At 40.7% G+C, this 20,668-nt stretch overlaps 2 protein-coding genes across 3 annotated transcripts in view; both read left to right on the top strand.

Moving 5' to 3' along the window:
- The first annotated feature begins 462 nt into the window (after positions 1 to 462).
- On the top strand, positions 463 to 7,946 carry LOC111967762 (pantothenate kinase 3). The gene is made up of 7 exons (XM_023993101.2): positions 463 to 1,027; positions 2,857 to 3,209; positions 3,528 to 3,787; positions 4,297 to 4,473; positions 4,590 to 4,713; positions 7,020 to 7,145; positions 7,549 to 7,946. The coding sequence occupies exons 1-7, from the start codon at positions 724 to 726 to the stop codon at positions 7,606 to 7,608; spliced, it is 1,404 nt and encodes a 467-aa protein (XP_023848869.1). The 5' UTR covers positions 463 to 723; the 3' UTR covers positions 7,609 to 7,946.
- A 7,590-nt stretch (positions 7,947 to 15,536) lies between these two features.
- The window catches only part of LOC111967760 (monocarboxylate transporter 12-B), a 30,415-nt gene continuing 25,283 nt past the window's right edge, over positions 15,537 to 20,668 (top strand). The window contains exons 1-2 of one of the 2 annotated variants that reach the window (XM_023993096.2): positions 15,537 to 15,581; positions 20,047 to 20,284. In XM_023993096.2, coding sequence (XP_023848864.1) covers positions 20,157 to 20,284 — 128 coding nt within the window. In that variant the 5' untranslated portion in view covers positions 15,537 to 15,581; positions 20,047 to 20,156. Of the gene's footprint in view, positions 15,582 to 19,781; positions 20,285 to 20,668 lie in introns of those variants that run through there. The other variant, XM_070444885.1, reaches the window with a different exon arrangement.

The following is a 20,668-nucleotide window of genomic DNA, read 5'->3' on the forward strand; positions in this document are numbered from 1 at the left end:
AGCTAAAAGGGTTAGGTGAAGGGTTAGCTAAAAGGGTTCGGGGTAGGTTTAGTTGACATGCAAAGTAGTTTGCAGAGTAGCTAAAAAGTAGTAATAGTGGAAAAGTTGTTAATTAGCTAAAATGCTAACGTTGCCCATGATGAAATTTGAACTCTCAACCTTTGGGTTGCTAGACGTTGGTGTTTTATGGCCACCGATCCACCGTAAAATGATGTAACTATACCAAATGTAACATATCATACGAAAAGTAGTGTCTCGGATTTACGTACAGAATAATACAAAATGCTCCGAGACCAGGCTGATGAAACAGCCTGTACAATGACATAGGCTGCCGGCTGTCTTAACTCGGAAGCTGCCGCAAGAGGAGCATGATAAAGCAATGTAATAATAATACCCCCAGGGGAAATTGGGGGTTGTAAGAAACAGCCTATATACAATGACGTAGGCTGCTGGCTGTTTTAATTCTGAAGCTGCCGCAAGAGGAGCATGATGAAGCAAGATGACCGACAGTGACCCATAGATTGTATAAAGACAGTGACCTCAGTCAAACGTCCTAGCAGTTGTTGTGCCATTATCCACATCGACCAAACATCATTATTTTTTATCGTCGTGATAGATCTTTACCAAATAGCCTGACATTCTTTTGAAGAAACATCGCCGAGGAAAGCGGACTGATTTCGCCTTTCTGAGACTGCCCGCTAGTGCTTTCCCTGCGCAAAAAAAATGGATAATGGCAAAGCATCGGATCAGAAAAGAACAGGCGCTTGCCAAGAGAATGGTTTGACAAATGGATTCAAGCCTACACAAACTGACAACGGGAGCTGCAATGTTTTAGGTTCAAACGGAACCAGTAGCAGTGGTTGTGGCGGGTGTAGTAGTAGTAGTAGTAGTAGTAGTGGTGGTGGTTGTAGCCATAATGGAATTGAAAATGTCCACCATCTTCAGGAGGATGCCCATAATAATGGGTCGCCTCCAAAGCGGTGCAGACTCAGGAGAAGAATGGATTCTGGCAAAAAGAACCGACCGCGTAAGTAGGACACAATATGAATTGTTTCCACACTGTTTCAGCATCGATGCTGTCAATCATGTCGGCTGTCTAAAATCGGCTACTTATGTGCATTATGAAAATTATACGACATTGAAACGACACATTCGGTCAAATTATGCCCTACACAATTTCAAAGCATCCTCTCAGGAATGAAAGGGACTGGGGGGAGGGGGGGTTCGACCTAAGTATTGATTGCACATAGCTCTGGGTGTCCAAAGTGACAGTCGCCTAGATTTTCTATGGTGCCATATCTAGTCTATTTGGATGACACAATGAACGGGTTAAGACATTATGCGGCAGGATAGAATATCGCTTTATCGCGTTGCGAGGCTTTTTCAAGAATGTAAATAAGGAAGCCTATCCGCCCAATTCTCCTATTGATACTGCTTCTGTAATGAATAATGGGCCTGTACGCCTATGTGGAGAAATTATTTGTTTTCCTGTATTCTCAAAGTACATTCCATAAGCTATTTATGTCTATGAGAAATGCACAATTTAGCAAGCAATAAGAATCAAGCGCCATATTCTGTATTATTTATACATGTTTTAATCATACTATGCAATAATAATTTGTATTTTACACGAATGTAACCCTTCTGGTAATAGAGCTGTAGCCTCTCTTTCTCTCCTCCCCTTTGTTATTGTGAGATCTTTGATGTTGTCCGTCGAGCCATTTTTCATTGGTCGTTCCAAAGTCAGGAGGTGTGCTGAAATCTCTGCTGATATGAGAGCCAAATAATTTCGACCAATCAGCCGTCAGTACTTGCCTAAGGAAGTTGGCTGAAGAAACTGACAGAGCAGCCAGCTCCATGAATAGCACAGATCTTTCTTTGTCTTCAATATAACACTGTAAAACAAATGTGTCACTATGTCAGGGGAATATAGTCTGCCTTATTGCTGTGATGACATCATCCCACAATTTATAAGGACTGAGTGATAGTACTTATCAGTCTTGGTATGAAGTGTATTTGACCATAAGCAACTTGATCTGAGGATCACAATGAAGTTTGTTGTTAAAAAAAATAGGTAGGAGTTTTTACTCTATTTTAAATGGATGAAATATACATATTTGCTTACTTTCGTGTATTTGTTTATTTACATCTCCTGCTACCTCGGCAGAATCAAATTTAAGCAAACAAACAGCAATTTTACAAATTTTACACTTTGGCGCCAGGAACTATTTGGCCGGTGGAGTAAGAAGCGGTCTTTATCTGTCTTCAATGCATGCAGCTATACACCCCTCTGTCAAATGAAGTGCTATTGAACCAGTTTGCCTGCCGATGTATTGACTACATATTCATTGTACTGTACACTCAAGAGTTCATTGAGAGTTAGGCAGGATATCCAGGCAATCTTCTCTCCATGCCGGGGTTTCCATGGCAACAAAGCCCTCATCTTTTGTTGCAGAACAAACACACTGCTGTGAATTTAAGACGACCCTCTTCCTCTCCCTTCCTCTCTCCAAAAAAAGAGAGAAACATGTCACAATGATCTACTAATATGAAGACATGATGTGTGCATAATATGCCATAATGCTTTCGTCTTCAGTGAAATCAAGTTAGAAAATGCAACAGGTTTGAGTAGGTTTCAGTTAGCACAGCTCATTTCTGGACTTATATGGAGCAATAGCTTAGTTGTGACATAGACAGAATACTAGAGCCCTCTGTTTTGAGAGTATGCATTTCCCCATAGTGGATTTTGCACAATTCCAAAAGAGGTTAACAGTGCTTTTCTACAGGCAACGGTGACTAAGCTTTTCCTGAATCTACCAACTAATCTCTCAAAACACCTTTTGTTTTCTGTTCCAGCCTTCCCCTGGTTTGGGATGGACATCGGCGGCACCCTGGTGAAGCTGGTTTACTTTGAGCCTAAGGACATCACGGCAGAGGAGGAGCAAGAGGAGGTGGAGAGCCTGAAGAGCATCCGCCACTACCTGACCTCCAATGTGGCCTACGGCGACACAGGCATCCGCGATGTCCACCTAGAGCTGAAAAACCTGACTATGTGCGGCCGGAAGGGCAACCTGCACTTCATCCGCTTCCCCACCCAAGACATGCTGGGCTTCATCCAGATGGGCAGAGACAAGAACTTCTCCAGCCTGCACACCACACTCTGTGCCACCGGCGGAGGGGCGTACAAGTTTGAGGACGACTTTAGGACGGTGCGTGGTGGTTGCTAGAACGATTGGGTGTCGTCAGCCAGGGAGAATGACTGAAAGTGACAGGCGATGTGAATTCATGTTCTATTGCATGTTATTACATGTCATTAGTCAGTTAAACATATTGTGGCATGATCATTACAGGCAACATGGTTTCTCATGTGATTAGATGGGAGTAGGTGTCGATGGTTCAGGCTTGCCTGGTTGAGGTGTGTTATAGACAGTTCATGCTCTTGGAGGAGTTACCATTGCATATCAAAACCACTCCAGTTTCTCTTTCTGTCCTATAGTCTTATAGATCTTCTGCTTTCCATCTCCCAGATCGCCAACCTAGAGCTACAGAAGCTAGATGAACTGGACTGTCTCATCCATGGTCTTCTCTATGTGGACTCAGTGGGGTTCAATGGCCATCCAAAGTGCTACTTTTTCGAGAACCCCTCTGATCCAGAGAGTGAGAACTGTGTCAAGAGAGCGTGTTGCCTTGACAACCCCTTCCCCATGTTGTTGGTAAACATTGGCTCAGGGGTCAGCGTCCTGGCAGTCTATTCGAAGGACAACTACAAACGGGTCACAGGAACCAGGTAAATAAATGTAATCTGTTGCTGTTTTAGTGTATGCAAACAGAGGTAATCCTGTGTCACTCCACGTCATGATAGCTGTATTTATTTGATCTGTAATTGGTAACACAGTTCTGTCATTGCTCGCGTTCATCTGTATTCAATGTATTCTTGTTTTGAGTGTAGATAATAGTTACCGCGGTAACTAGTTAATAACTTCTTAGTCAAATACAACTTTCCCACTGGGCAAAAACGGGTGTTTCCATGTAATTTCAACAAACAAAAAATGTAATGTGATAAAAGAAAAAGCAATCAACGTAAGGGAATTTTGTATTTTTTTCCCACCAAATTTATAACCTAAATCCAATGACATGGTGATATTTTTTCTTGAATTCACATTAGTTGACAACTCAATCAAATGTAAACCAAAACTAGACATTGAAATTGTCTGTGCCCAGTAGGTTGTTTCCTGCAAGCTAAACAGTGGTACAACCCATAGAGTAGTAGGTCACATAATTGCCTGTCCCCCACAGTTTGGGAGGTGGTACTTTCCTAGGCCTGTGCTGCTTGCTGACTGGCTGCGAGACTTTCGAGGAGGCCCTGGAAATGGCAGCGAAGGGGGACAGCAGCAACGTGGACAAACTGGTGAAGGACATCTACGGAGGAGACTATGAACGCTTCGGTCTCCAGGGGTCTGCAGTTGCATCTAGGTGAGGTCTAAGTTAGCTGATACATGATACGTGTTGTAACCTCAAGACTTCCAGTAACAGTATGCTTTGAAAATGGGAGTATTATGGAAACTAACCCAGTGAATAATTCATTGCAGTTTTGGTCATATGATGAGCAAGGAGAAGCGTGTCAGCATCAGTAAGGAGGACCTAGCCCGAGCCACTCTCGTCACCATCACCAACAACATTGGTTCTATTGCTCGTATGTGTGCGGTGAATGAGGTACAAAGTAGATGTATTTACTTCTGTTTCAGTGGAAGTCTTACTTCAATGAGTAATTCTAACCCGTGTTAATTTCGTCAACAATAACTCTGACAAAAAATACTTGTCGACAACCTATTTTTCCTGACTAAAACTGTGACGATAACGAAACGAGATGCCCTGAAAAACCCCTGATAACTATTACTAATTACTTTTCATTTTAGTCTACGGAAAAATGTGACAAGATGAGAATTCCACATGAAACGAATGAACATTTAATTTGACATGAAGCATACATGCATGCAGATTATTTCATGCAATCCTCTCATTGGCAGAATGATAATCTTTCAGTTGCACGGTCTGAGCTGATCTGCCCGGCTGTCCCACACAGCTCCCAGGTGGTCACGTCAATCACTCGTCAGTCTTTTGAACTGATGAGAAGCCAGGACACTTGACTTGTAGCTAACCTCAACTAGAAACAATCATGTCTACTCTTGTACTTTCATGTAGGCTATTTTTGCTTTGATCACATCAGAAGCTCTATTTTCCCATGCGCGCTGTTATTCATTCATCTGCGTTGCTGCTCTGGCGCCGCGGACTGCAAATGCGAGTTGCGGTAGCTTGTTCCCTATGGGGAAAAATAAATGCTATTTGTTGGATATTAGAGGTAAAGTAATACTTCTAGCATTTTCATATTCTCCTCTTTTCAAGGAAACCACTGTTATTTACCCCCCCTTGACGATTATGATGGGGAGAAAATCCGAGCTCTAAATTGTTTAACCTGTAGCCAAGGCTTTATAGCCTACATGGTTAATTATGGCTGTTACTGTTTACAATCTGCCACAATATCAATGTAGCCAGCTAAGGTATACCCCATGTATAGTAGGCCTAGTTGGAAAAGCCTATTTGAATGTGCACATGATGGAAGTTAGAGGTAGCCTAAATATTCATGATTTAATAGTCGAGTTTTAGTCGACTGATGATAACTAAAACTGACGAAGGATGAAATGACTAAAACGTGACGAAGACTCAAATGTATTTGAAGACTAGAACTACGTTTAAAATAGCTGCCAAAATGAACACTGATTGAAACAGTGAGAATATACCACACTGCGGTGTGACTGTAACATAAGTGTGAACTTTCTCAAAGTGATTGTCTGTGACCAAAACACAAAGGAGCGAAGTGGATTCAGCAGCCAGTGTGATGGATGATGGGAATGGACTCTGTGTGCTTTCAGCTTCTTTACAGTGTTGCCTTGTGGCATGGAGATCAAGCAGCATTGTACAGGGCTATCAAAGCACATAGAACAACAACAGGAAGCTTCCTGACACAAATATCAAGCGGGCAAATGATCTGCCCCTTGAGTAACCCCGTTGTAATGTTTTGAGCACGAGGTACACAAATGTACATTTGATTCCGCTTTCTAGCTACCTATGCATATAGAGTACAGTGTATGAATTGGGGGAAGTCTTAAAACGAGCCTGCATAGTGCACCGCTTTTTTACTGCCCCCGGGTTTTACTTAGAATGAGCGGACTTAATCTGTTCCCCCCCGCAACTATGTCCTTCACGGGAGTTGAGTTGTTCATTCTTGGCTATTGCTCAATCTTTTTCTCCCTTGCTGCTGAGTCACTGAAGCATGAGACAGCTCCTCCCACTGCTGTAATGTCAGGTTCTCTCCCCTAGATGGMAGCAAGACATCCATCTATGCCACGTGTCAAACTCATTCCATGGAGGGCCGAGTGTCTGCGGGTTTTCGCTCTTCCCCTGTACTTGATTGATAAATTAAGGTCACTGATTGGTATGGAACTCCCCTCACCTTGGGCTCCCGAGTGGCACAGTGGTCTAAGGCACTGTATCTCAGTGCAAGAGGCACCACTACAGTCCCTGGTTTGAATCCAGGCTGTATCACATCCGGCCGTGATTGGGAGTCCCATAGGGCGGCGCACAATTGGCCCAGCGTCGTCTGGGTTTGGCAGGGGTAGGCCGTCATTGTAAATAAGAATTTGTTCTTAACTGACTTGCCTAGTTAAATAAAGGTTACATTTAAAAATGTGAATGTTAAGCCTGGTTGCCTAGGTCTTATTCGAAAGGAAAAAACTAAAACCAGCAGACACTAAACCCTCCATGGAATGAATTTGACGTCCCTTATCTATGGCTATTAGTCTGAGAGAGCTGGCCTAAGGTCTTTAAACAAATCTTTTTTTTCTTCTTTTTTTTTTACGTCTTACTTTGGAAATATCTAATTCTGTCCTGCTTTATGAAACAGTCATTCTTGCAAGCTCTAAAAATGTCTGGCTTACCAATGGTTCAATGTTGTCTTTCAGAAAATTGAAAGAGTGGTGTTTGTTGGGAATTTCCTGAGAATCAATACTGTGTCAACGAAGCTGCTTGCGTACGCCATGGACTTTTGGTCCAAAGGACAATTAAAAGCTCTCTTCTTAGAGCATGAGGTAAGTAGTTTGCAATATATATGTGTTCTTTTTATTTAACTAGGCAAGTCAGTTAAGAACAAATTATTATTTACAATGACGGCCTACCAGGGTTAACTGCCTTGTTCAGGGGCAGAACGACAGATGTTTACCATGTCAGCGCAGGGATTCGATCCAGCAACCTTTCAGTTACTGTCCCAACGCTCTAACCACTAGGCTACCTGCCGCCCACGTTCTGTGTTATGTGAGGGATGTTCAGCGCACTTGTTGTTTTAGTCTAATTGTACAATAAAAATGGTAAACAACAGATCATCTGCATATATTTGGATAGATTACAATTGGGCGCTGAGCAGGAATATCAAGGTTGCTGATGATAACCTGGTCAAATACCTAAACAGATAATGAAGCCCTCTGTTTTTTTCAGGGTTATTTCGGGGCCGTCGGTGCCTTCCTGGAACTACTGAGGATAACAGATGACCTTTGAGACAGAAACCCTAACTCTCACCACAAGACACTGCTACTCTACGGTTTCGGAAAAGCTACTGACCGCACGAAAAGGGGAAAATACATTTGAATAATTTAACTGTTTTAAGAGGTTCTACCAATTATCCTCCTCCTTGTCTGCTGATGTTTTAGAAAATTGATTTTTAATATTATGAATGCAGGCTGGAGGAGATGAGGTTGGTGTTTTATTTGCCACTGAAAAGCAAACCTGGGTACTTATTGTTTATAAAAACCCTAACTGTATATTGAATGTGTGATTAAGCCAAACGCTACTGATCCCTGATCCTTCGTGTGTTTTTGCTTTTGTTTACTTTTTTTGTGATCTGAGACCCCCCCCCCCAAAAAAATATCTTATTGGTCCCTTATTTGTTTAATTGAAATTGTATAAAGTACTTACAAGATGTAAGTAGATACATTGATCTTTAAAGCATTAGCTTACAACTAGCTTTTGCACTTTTTTCTAATCAATCGTCCTATCCCAATGTTCTGTGATATGATTTGAGATATAATCAAATATATTACCCTACCGAATATGTGAATCGTAAGCAGTTACTCTTATCAACCCATTCTGTCAACCCGTCATCTGTGGATTTGCCAATTTGTGGAATATGGACCATTAAGCAATAGCTAAATTTGACTGATAATGTTGCGGGTTGATTTTGCGTAATAATACGCTGCAATACCTGGCAGTAGAATGACCAGTGCCCAAAATCCTACCTCTATATTCACTTGAATCCAGTATTATGTATATTCTTTCCTGTCCCATGCCTTATAATGCCATTGCTGTTTTACTGAAACAGTTAACTTTGGAACCAAGCCTTCAGTACTAAATTATCCTTAGAAACTTCACAAAATAGACCCTGTCTGTGACTCCACTTTCCAGGGGAGTTGGGATATGCAGAAAAACACATTTTCAATTCACACATGCGTATTAATACACACATGCACGTGTGTGAAATAGGACAAATATAAGCACCCACCTATTATTATTACATGTTCCTCAGCAAAGCCAAATCACTGACTCACTAAGCAGTGCTACGCAAAGTGTCCATTGTGAGTCATGAGAAACCTCTATGTGAAGAGACTTTAAAGATATTTACTTACTACAGTTGTTTTCATTGTCATCAAAGATGGGGACCATTTATGCCTGCCTTCCTACCTGTAATAATCAGTATGTGCTTTATGATAGTAATTTCATATTTGTTTTGGATGTACTGTGTTGAGTACTCTAGTCGAAAGGAGATTTGACTCTCCTACTGGATCTCTTCGTTAAATTTCATGACATTTCATGATGGCATTTTGGTTTCAAGTGAAAATGCATAGCTGGCCTGTGAACCGCTGTGAGCTGCATACACTTCCTGCCCACTTCAGAGGGTCCCACGACCAACCTCCTCATCCAAACAATACACCCATGCTGCAACTGTATTGGCACCCTATTCCCTATAGTGCGATACTTTGGAACAGATCACGCTTTTCCATATATAATTCACAAGTGGTGATTTTAGCATGTAAATCTTGGTGGGGAAAACTCCCCCCCCCAATTTTTTTTAGATGCATGCCAGCAAAGCCACTACACTACACAACACTAAACAATACATTAATTGCACTATAACAGCGACAAATGGTGCCCACAAACTGTTAGGGCCCACATAAAGCTGTCCCAACAGCAGAGCTTTCTTTTCAGCACCATGGAGTGAATCCTTACCACCGCTACACCTGGCTATCAGTGGAGCCTTGTCTGGCAGCAAAACAATTCATTCAGCCTCATTTACTGCCTTTTAAAAAAAACATAGCTGATATGGCTGACCATATCTCCCTGGCATATTACATAATTTATGCAGCAGCATTTAAGACATTTTTGGACTCACCTTGTTCTGTGCGGCGGTCGTATGTTGGCAAATTTTGTCATCAAAGAAAAATATTTACAATTCCGAGTTGGATGACTTCAAAACGTATCTTCCCAGTCTGACTTCCCAGTTGCAATGGTTGCGGTTAGCCACTGTCACCGATTCCTTCCAAACAACTCATTGTTGAATTTGCGATTTCCAAGTTGTTGTGTAATGTTTATGTCTAAGTACCGATACATTTTATCTTTAATTTATCTTAATTATTTCTCTTCATATGACAAGGATTAAAAAGGATTTGCCAGTTGATTTATGATGATGACTGCTAGCTAAGATTTTGAAAGTAAGATGTTGACATGATCAGTCCAATCAAAGCTACTGTACATATAACGTGATTTGACGTCATTTTATCTGTGGTCATTGACGTTGAGCCTTCTTGGAAGGGCACTTCTAATGTAACTCTATGGCAGCACACAAAGGGCTCACATTCTTGATGTCTACCCTTGCTAAAGGCTAGTAACGTAGTGTCCCCATGAGTGACAGAACACTGAGCCAATCACGGTGCAATGCTCCTATTTTCTGCTGGCCTGCCCCACCACCACAGAAAGCACTGAGCTAGGCTGAAACAACTGCATTTTGGAGCTGCCTGTTTGTATGCGGCTTTATTAACTCAATGATATATATATTTTTTGCATTGTTTGCAAACTGATATGTGACATGTATTAATGCCAAAATAACATGCAAAACAGGCAACTCCAACGCCCCCCCCAAAATACATCTGTCCCACCTACCCTGAATGACGGGTCGCCACTGTAGTTCACTACTTTTGACCAGGGCCCATGATTTTGATCAATAGTAGTGCACTATATAAGGAATAGGATGCCATCTTGGACTCATCCACAAACTGACTTCCCTAACATCATACGTTTATTTTTAATCCCAATTTAACCTGGTGGATTTTTCAGCTATACGTTAGGACAGATTTTCAAATGTGCTTTATGAATTGAATTACTGCATACATGTCATGGCGAATAATCTATGTAACTCTGAACCTGATTGAACTGGATTATGGAGCTGGGTCTTGCTATAGATTCAGTTTTGCTTGTCGTCATTAAAACTGTTCTCTAACCTGATGATATGTTGAGTTTGTTGCATTCACTTTCTGTTGTACTGCCTTGTCCTGTTGTGTGTGTCTATAAGACTTGCCTAGTGAAGACTTGGTACAAAACATTAAGAACACCTGCTCTTTCCGTGACATAGACCGACTATTCCCAAACTGGGGGTACGCACAATGCCGTCGGGGGTACGCCAAATAAAAATATGATTCACATTTTCAAACAGTCCATTTAGATTTTTCAACTGGCTATACATTTGGGTGATGTTACTGAGCTACTGCCCCCTTACCCGGGAAAGCACCGAACAAATGACAGGGACGTTGGACCATCGAAGAGGCACAAGTATGATGAGAACTACATTGATTTGGGGTTCACTTATTTTGGGAGTAGTGCCTTTCCTCGGCTAAAGTGTGTTATATGTGCAAAAGTACTATCTCACAACTCGATGAAACCTTCACTCTTGCGCAGACATTTAGAAACAAAAAATTAGCCACAGGAGTTTTTTGAGGTGAGAATTAAGATGTATAAAAGCAACAGATACCATTAATAAGAAGGGGTTAGAAGCGTCTTATATGGTGAGCTACCGAGTGGCTAGGACAGGCAAGCCCCATGCTATTGGAGGACTTAATTCTTCCTGCTGCCGCAGATATGGCTGGGACAATGCTGGGGGAAAAGGCCAAAAACTATACAGACAATTTATTCATCAAACAACACTGTTACATGGGCTCCCGGGTGGTGCAGCGGTCTAAGGCACTGCATCTCAGTGCTAGAGGCATCACTACAGACACCCTGGTTTGAATCCAGGCTATATCACAACCAGCCATGATCTCATAGGGCGGTGCACAATTGGCCCAGCGTCGTCCAGGTTTGGCAGGTGTAGGCCGTCATTGTAAATAAGAATTTGTTCTTAACTGACTTGCCTAGTTAAATGAAGGTTAAATAAAAATGAATACAAATTCACGACACATTAAGGAAGACATCCTCTTCTGGAAACCAGGACAACAGGAGAGGATATTTTTAAAGTACTGGACAGCTTTGTGACATCAAATGGACTTTGGTGGTCAAGATGTGTTGGTATCTGTACTGGTGACGCAAAGCCATGACAGGGTGAGATAGTGGAATGGTAACGCTCGTGCAAGCAGTTGCGCCCGACGCCACTTGGGTACACTGCAGCATCCACCGAGAGGCTCTTGCTGCCAATGGAATGCCTGACAGCTTGAATGACGTTTTGGACACTACAGTGAAAATGGTTAACTTTGTTAAAGCAAGGCCCCTGAACTCTCATGTATTTTCTGCGTTATGCAATGATATGGGCAGCGACCATGTAATGCTTTTACAACATACAGAAGTGGGCTGGTTATCAAGGGGCAAAGTATTGACAAGTTTTTTTGAATGGAGAGACGAACTTAAAGTTTTCATTACTGACCATAATTTTCACTTGGCTGACCGCTGGCATGATGACGAGTTTCTCACACGACTGGCCTATCTGGGTAATGTTTTTTCTCACCTGAATGATCTGAATCTAGGATTACAGGGACTCTCCGCAACTGCATTAACAAGGACAACACACAGGTCTTTCCATCATTGTGTGATTTTTTGTGTGCAAATGAACTCAAGCTTACGGACAATGTCAAATGTGATATAGCGAAGCACCTGAGTGAGCTGGGTGCGCAATTACGCAGGTACTTTCCCGAAACGGAYAACATAAACAACTGGATTTGTTATCCCTTTCATGCCCTGTCTCCAGTACACTTACCGATATCTGAACAAGAGAGCCTCATCAAAATTACAACAAGCGGTTCTGTGAAAATATAATTTACTCAGAAGCCACTGCCAGATTTCTGGAGAGGGCTGCGCTCAGAGCATCCTGCCTTGGCAAATCGTGCTGTTAAGACACTGATGCCCTTTGCAACCAAGTACCTATGTGAGAGTGGATTCTCGGCCCTCACTAGCATGAAAACTAAATACAGGCACAGACTATGTGTGGAACATGATTTAAGACTGAGACTCCAACAGACCCAACATTGCAGAGTTATGTGCATCCTTTCAAGCACACCCTTCTCATTAACCTGTGGTGAGTTATTCAGGGTGTAACTCAATATTTTGTACACTCAGTGCCTAGTTAAAGTCTACACACTCTTGCACAGATTTCACATTTTGCGGCCTTAAATTTCAATCTAAAAAGGGTATACATTGGGATTTCCTCCCAACCTACTCCACATTTTCAGTGTTTTTTTTTTATGTTCTGAAATTAGTAAAAAAATAAATATTTATGCTTCTCATGATTCCAGAAAAACTCCCCCTGTCTGTGTAAGGTCCCTCAGTTGTATAGTGAATTTCTCAAAATGATTTAACCATTTTTAGGCAGAGATAGATCAGGGGAGGTTAAGAAATAATTCCAAGACACTGAATGTCCCTTTCAGTATGGTCAAGTATGGAAATGAATCTATGGATGGTGTATCATATCACCCAGACACTGCAAATATCTGGCCATCCTAACTGCGGGGGAGAATGGAAACTGCTTAGGGATATCACTATGAGGTTTAAGATGATTTTAAAGCTGACATAATTTATTGGCGGAGCTGAGAAAACTGCATGGATCATCAACATTGCATTCACTCAACATTAATGGCCTGTATGACAAAGTGAAAAGAAGGAAGCCTGTGTTTAATATATATATATATATATATATATATATATATATATATATATATATATATATATATATATATTGCAAATCGTCCAATACTAAAAGACAACATTGTAAATAAATGTCAGGTATGGGTCAAACCCATTTAGAGTGAAACCCTCTGTATTTTTAAACATTGTGGTGGCAGCCATAGAATTAGGAATTAGAACACTTTATTTAATGGGATATTTATGGTGGCAGCATCTTGTTATGGGTATGCTTGTCACCGACATGGACTGGGGAGTTTGTCAGGATCAAAAGAAATATGAAAGGAGCAAAGTCCAGGTAAAAATATAGAGGAAAATGTGCTTTAGTCTTCTGAAAACCTAACCCTGGGTTAGAGTTTTATTTTTCAGCCGGCACACTAGAATGGCTTTCCAAGAAGTGTTGAAGGTCTCAGTGCTGACTTAAATCTGCTTGAAAATCAGTGACACGGTTTGAATATTGCTGTCCATCAATGATTCCCAACCAAATTGACTGAGCTTGAGCAATATTGACTAAATGATTTACAGCTTTAATCACAAATGAACTCTTAGGTGTGAAGACCTACGCAATCAAGACATCCTTGTTTTTAATTTTTAATTAAATTAAAAAGCCACTTAATTTGCAGCAATAATGCTCCTGTCTGTCTGTTTGGTGCGCGTGTTTGTCTATCACTCCATATGTAGCCAGTTAGCGATGCAAATGAGAACCGTCTTATGGGTAGACAGAAAGACTTTCCCCAAAAACATTCTCAATAAAATGTTAACCGCAAAGTAGGTTTAACCGAGGGAACAATATAATGATTATTTGTATCAATTGGGTGGTGATTGTTTGCAAACTCTTCCATATGCTGCAGCAGTAGGCCTATCAGCAGAAACATAGCTAGATCAACACATTCCTCTCTTGCTAGATGCCCAATTAAAGGGGAATTACACTCAAATCTACATTTGTCAGTTTATTTTTCCAAAATGGTCTTCTGATGTAATTTAAGCCTTGACATGGACGTAGAACATCCATTTTCTTTGTTTCTCTATGAATAATTGTAATATTGAGAGTAAAAATCTGAAACAAATCTGAAACAAGGAAAAATAAAAAAGAGAAAACAGAATTCAGTAAAATACTAAATATAATTTGATGAGGCCCCCTTACAGTTGTTTATTAACCATGATTTTACCAGGTATGACAGCAAACACATATTTTGTACACCAAGGACCCAGGGAAGAGTTGCAGAGTAGAGAAGAAGAGAAGAATGTGCCCAATTGGTAGTTACAGTCTTGTCCCATCGCTGCAACTCTTGCACGGACTCGGGAGAGTTGAAGGTCGAGAACCACGCATCCTCTGAAACATGACCCCGCCAAGCCGCATTGCTTCTTGACACATTGCCCCTCTTAACCCGGAAGCCTTCCGCACTAATGTGTCGGAGGAAACACAGTACAACTGACGACAGTGTCAGCGTGCATGCACCCGGCCCGCCACAGGAGTCACCAGAGAGCAATGGGACAAGGACATCCTGGCCGACAAAACTCTCCCCTAACCCGGACGACGCTCGGCTAATTGTGCATCGCCTCATGGGTCTCCCGGTCATGGGCGGCTGCAAAACTGCCCGGGATCGAACCCAGATTTGTAGTGACGCCTCGAGCACTGCAGTGCCTTAGACCGACCGCTGCACCACTCGGGAGGCCAGTGTGTTTAGTATGGTTACATAGGACAAAAGGTTACTTAGGGCAAAAACGAATGGAGGGTGGTTGGTCGGGTGTATAATGTGGACATCTAGCAACCAAAAGGTTGCGTGTTCGAATCTCATCACAGCCAACTTCAGCATTTGAAATAAGTAGCAACTTTTCAGCTACTTTGCAACTACTTAGCATGTTATCTAACACTTCCCCTAACCCTTCCCCTAACACTTTAACCTAACTCCTAACATTAACCCTAACCACTAACGTTAGCATTACCAACCCAGCCACCTAGCCAATGTTAGCCACAACAAATTGGAATTCGTAACATATCATTCGTTTTGCAAATTCATAACATATTTTACAATTTGTAAATTGGTAACACTTTGTAAATTTTCCAATTCGTAACATATTGTACGTTTCGAAAATGTGTAACAAATCATACGTATTAAAATTTGTAACATATCATACACAATGGCTGATGGACATCAACAAATTAAAAATACCATACGAAACGTAACATATCATACCAAATGGAGTGTCTCGGATTTTCGTACCGAATAATACGAAATGCTATGAGACAAGGTTGGCTGTAAATGACTTGACTGAGCTATGCAATTCAACAACAGCTGATGTGTGTGTCTGGAAAGGTAAGAACCTTATTGCTCCATCTTAGAACGTGTGAGGAAAATGTTTATTGGAAATATTTTCTAATGTTTGTGCTCTGTGTATTATTTCCAATTGATTGTTTAAAAAAATATGTGTAGCCTACGAAGCCAGCAGCCTCTGGTGTTCTATTGGCGCTTTGACCGATGCTGATGAGAACGAAAGGTATTCATTAGAAGAACAGAATGTTACAAAGTCGCCGAAGTTGTTTATTCCGTCACTTACTGATTCACATGTTTTGTTTGATACAAACAGGAAATGATTGCACGCTAAGGTAACACAAAGAGAAAAGAAGGTCTGAAAAAGTTTTACACATTTTACTACAGCTGCACGTTTTTGAGAACTTGCCATTTCCTGAAGAGGAAATATAGTGAACATGGTTGAGATATTTAATTACAGACCCAGTCCACATTGTCGATAGTTCAGCCGCGTGAACCCACCACACAATATCTGCCTTCTGTGATGTGTCAATTCGACACATACTATATATTGCTTGCGTTGCCTTATGTTTTCTGCAGCCTCAATTATATGAGGCTCTAACATTATCGCATGATCCCATGTTTTTACTTGATGAATTTGAAGTGCAATATTGAATCTCCTAAACTTCAGAATCAAAACTTTGCCGACTGTGGCAAATGTCTAAGTTCTAAGGTTAACAAAACAATGATAAACAAACATGCCATGAAATGATCTATTATTATTTTTGTCAGCAACATTTAGATGGACAATTTACCTAGATTGGGCTATGTAGTAATAGTTTGGATTCAATGAACTCAAAATATTCAGTAGATTATTCTCCCTGCTGTGCAATAATGTAGCTCTGGCCATGTTGAACCAGGCATGTGGTTGCCATGGGCTCAGCAGCTGAAGCAATGGAGTCAGACAAGTTTTAACCAACTAGAAATGCAGACAATTGTTTTACTGTATACGTTTTAATACGTTTAAAACGTATTAAATCGAGAATTTTTCACGGACCTACATACAATACTCCATAATGTAAAAGTGGAATTATGTTTTTTCACATTTTTACAAATTCATAAAAAATGAAAAGCTGAAATGTCTTGAGTCAATAAGTACTCAACCCCTTTGTTATGGCAAGCCTAAATAAGTTCAGGAGTAAAACTGTGCTTAACAAGTCACATAACAAGTTGCATGGACTCACTCTGTGTGCAATAATAGTGTTTAACATGATTTTTTAATGACTACCTTATATCTGTACCCCACACATACAATTATCTGTAAGGTCCCTCAGTTGAGCAGTGAATTTCAAACACAGATTCTACCACAAAGACAAGGGAGGTTTTCCAATGCCTCGCAAAGAAAGGCACCTATTAGTAGATAGGTTAAAAAAAAAGACATTGAATATCCCTTTGAACATGGTAAAGTTATTAACTACACTTACACCCAGTCACTACAAAGATACATGTGTCCTTCCTAACTCAGTTGCCTGAGAGAATTCAGGAATTCAGGAATTTCACCATAAGGCCAATGGTGACTGAGGATGGATCAACAACATTGTAGTTACTCCACAATACTAACCTAATTGACAGAGTGAAAAGAAGGAAGCCTGCACAGAATAAAAATATTCCAAAACATGTATCCTGTTTTCAACAAGGCACTAAAGTAATACTGCAAAAATGCTTGTAATTGTGACCAACTGCCTTGATTCGGTCTTATGTAGCAAAATTTGAAATAATGTTTTTTACATTGGTTAAAAGCAGACACAGAGCTACAAAATGGTATATCATACACTGCATTTGAGGAACAATGGGAAAGTATGCTTTGAAAGTTGATAAACTTGTAACACCACTTTTGAGAAAATGGCCTTTGAAAATGTTGATACCTACCTGAGAACTCTTCTTTGTCTACAGCCATTCAGCATTGTTCACACCCTCTTAAGCTTTAGCCCGCACRCAAACTGAGCATTTTACTCGTCCTAACAGAGCTGGTTATGCTGTTTTCTTGTTATCCAGAGTGTTGGTGACTGTAACTATGCTGCTGGCAACAATTTAATTATGCTTTTTTGCCGACGTTTACTGACACCAGTCATATTCAACATGTGTTGAGCGTTTGTAAATTTATCCGTTATTCTGCGCTCTGGCACACACACAGAGTGCACTGAAATCGAATGCACCCAAAATTGTTATTTGAATAGTGGAGTCTTTTGTTAAACAATGAACTATAATCACAACTCATGACATTACTACCCTGCATGAGTCTGCAGGTAGCTAACCAACCAGGTTCAATGTTAGCTAGCTAACATTAGGCTATAACTAGCCAAGCAAATGTCTCTGAGATACGAATAATAATATCATACATGTAACGTTAGCTAGTGAGCCAGCCAGCTAACGTTAGCTAGCTAACAGTGCATTTTAACTTGAAATGAAACCACTTTCTGTCAAAATTAGAAACATGTAATATCTGAAAATGTAGCTAGCTAGACTGTCTTACCCGTATACATTATGGATGGACACGTCTCCTGTCGGATGCATTGCCTGCCCTTAGTTTGAAGATGTAATCCGGAGACAGGTGTTTTCTCCATCTCATTAGCTGTCATACTCTAATTCCACAGATTTCAAAACTCGGTCCTCTGGAAAGTGGAGAGCAACACTTATGCAGTTTTACTATGCAATACATTTGTTTAAAAGCAGCATTAGACAGGATTAACTAGACATACTGACCAGCTCAAATAGACAGAAGCGTGCTATATGGCAGACCAATCCAAACTTATCTCTCGGCATGTCCAGCCCACTCATTATCTCAGCCAACCGTGGCTAGAGGGAAAGTTGCTCACTTTTTCTGCCCTACCAAGCAAAAAGGCAGTAGCTGCTCATAGCGTGGAACTGAGAAAAATGGCTTTTATTTATCTTGGTTTCACAGTAACTTTATGCAGTAACTGCTAACAGGACCCCCATTTTCTCCAAAACACAATACAATAGAGGCAGGATACTTGTCCACATGATTATGCATTTAATGTAGCAAAAATGACATTAACTCATTTTCGACCAAATGAGCAGTTACTGCCTTTTTGCATGGTAGGGCAGTTTTCTGTGGTTAAACCAACAAGGCTCATAATTATACCAATTTATTCGTATTCACAAATGGCATACAACTTTGTTAAAAATTAATGTAATGGAGCTAAACACAGGCAAAATCTGGAAAATCTGGTTCAGTCTGCTTTCCACCAGACACAGGGAGATTAATTCACCTTTCAGCAGGACAATAATCTAAAACACAAGGCCAAATCTACACTGGAGTTGCTCACCAAGAAGACAGTGAATGTTCCTCAGTGGCTGAGTTACAGTTTTGACTTAAATCTATGGCAAATCTATGGCAAGACTTGAAAATGGTTGTCTAGCAATGATCAACAACCAATTTGACAGAGCTTTAAGAATTTTTATTACAATAATGTGCAAATGTTGCGCAATCCATGTGCGGAAAGCTCTTAGAGACTTACCCAGAAAGAATTACAGTTTTAATCATTGCCAAAAGTGCTTCTGCAAAGTATTTACTCAGGGGCGTGAATGCTTATGTAAATGAGATAGTTCTGTATTTATTTTTAAATACATTTTAAAAGATTTCAAAAAATATGTTTTCACTTTATCATTATGTGGTATTGTGTGTAGATTGCTGAGAGCAAAACATATATTTAATCAATTTTGAATTCAGGCTGTAACACAACAACATGTGGAATAAGTCAAGGGGTATGAATACTTGCTAAAGGCACTGTATATTCTCCATGTTCTTATTTAAAAATGTTAACTCTTTATTTAGTTTCCATATAAAGATATCATAGAGCTAGTGCGTTTGGAATACTGATTTAAATCACACTGGATTACTGATTAAGATGACTGATTTAAGTACTGACATTAACTGACATTCATCAATCAAAGCCTTTTTTGCTGCATGTGGGAGTACATTTAAGGGAAATGAAGGGTAGCCAAATCAACTGGCCAATGGACATCTGAGGAGCCAAAGCTGCAGAGATGGAAAGTGTTTTAGGCTAGCATATGCCACAGCTTTTCAACAGGGTGCGAAGTCATGCCAGCAGACGGCTGCTAGTGTCTGAAGTTAATATTGTACCACCCCGAGTTAGCCCTGACACCCTGCCAGTAAACACCTCCTCTCATGGACTCCTACGTCATTACCCTGTCGCCTCACTGTGCTGCTTAGGCCGGGGAGTAAAGTATTTCAACATGCACATCAGCAGTGACTAGCCTTGTTTGTAGGCTAGCTCTTCAACAAATGTTGAATGGGCTGGACATGTTTTAGACCCAGAGAAGATGTCTGAGGTTTTTTGTTTATGGGTACTGCATCTCAATTGATGCCTGTCAATGATTCTGAGCCTCCTTTTTACTTATTCATAGAGTCTTAGCTAGTATATTTGCTTCTTCCTGTGTTCTACAACAGTGTAACTGAAGTGAACTGAACAGCCTCTTCAACAATCAGTGCAACCCATTCTAGGTGTGACTGTGTGAGGCTGTCTGTCTGCGAGGTGTACCTGGGGCTTCTTGGCTGAGAACAGGAGAAAACCGAGTGAACAGAACAAGGATCTGAGCATGGTTCATGCTGCGGCTATGGCTCAGGGGAAGAAGAGACCAGCGGTCCCCCCTCCTGATGGGGGCTGGGGCTGGGTGATCGTGGCCGGCTGCTTCATGGTCACTGTTTGCACACGTGCCGTCACTAGGTAAGTCTGGCAGCTGGAGAGAGTCACTGCAGATCCCCTGGGACCTGACCCAACTCTGGGAACTGTGGAGTGATAAGCATGTGGGTTTATTTTACAGTATATGTGGGCATCCTAACAAATCAGTCTATTAGCAATTTTATTACATGTTTGAGTACAGTTAAGTTATTGGGACAAATTATGATTTCAAACAAAACTCAACAATAATTTTAACCAAACTTGATGCAGGTTATCCATCCATTCTATAATGGTGGGCTATGTACTTAATAAAGTGTGTGAGTTGAAAGGTATTCAAAAATACTTATTCTCCAATACTTATTATCATCTTACACAGAAATATTGTATGTCCTTTTAAATACATCTGAAAATGATTTTCAAACAATAACA

This window comes from Salvelinus sp. IW2-2015, linkage group LG8 (genome assembly GCF_002910315.2).
Source record: "Salvelinus sp. IW2-2015 linkage group LG8, ASM291031v2, whole genome shotgun sequence".
NCBI classification, from domain to species: Eukaryota; Metazoa; Chordata; class Actinopteri; order Salmoniformes; family Salmonidae; genus Salvelinus; species Salvelinus sp. IW2-2015.

Coding starts and splice junctions, on each gene's coding strand:
- LOC111967762 (XM_023993101.2), top strand. CDS start 724: ATGGATAATGGCAAAGCATCGGATCAGAAAAGAACAGGCGCTTGCCAA. Junction 4,474..4,589: donor GGGTCTGCAGTTGCATCTAG/GTGAGGTCTAAG, acceptor AATTCATTGCAG/TTTTGGTCATATGATGAGCA. Junction 4,714..7,019: donor GTATGTGTGCGGTGAATGAG/GTACAAAGTAGA, acceptor GTTGTCTTTCAG/AAAATTGAAAGAGTGGTGTT.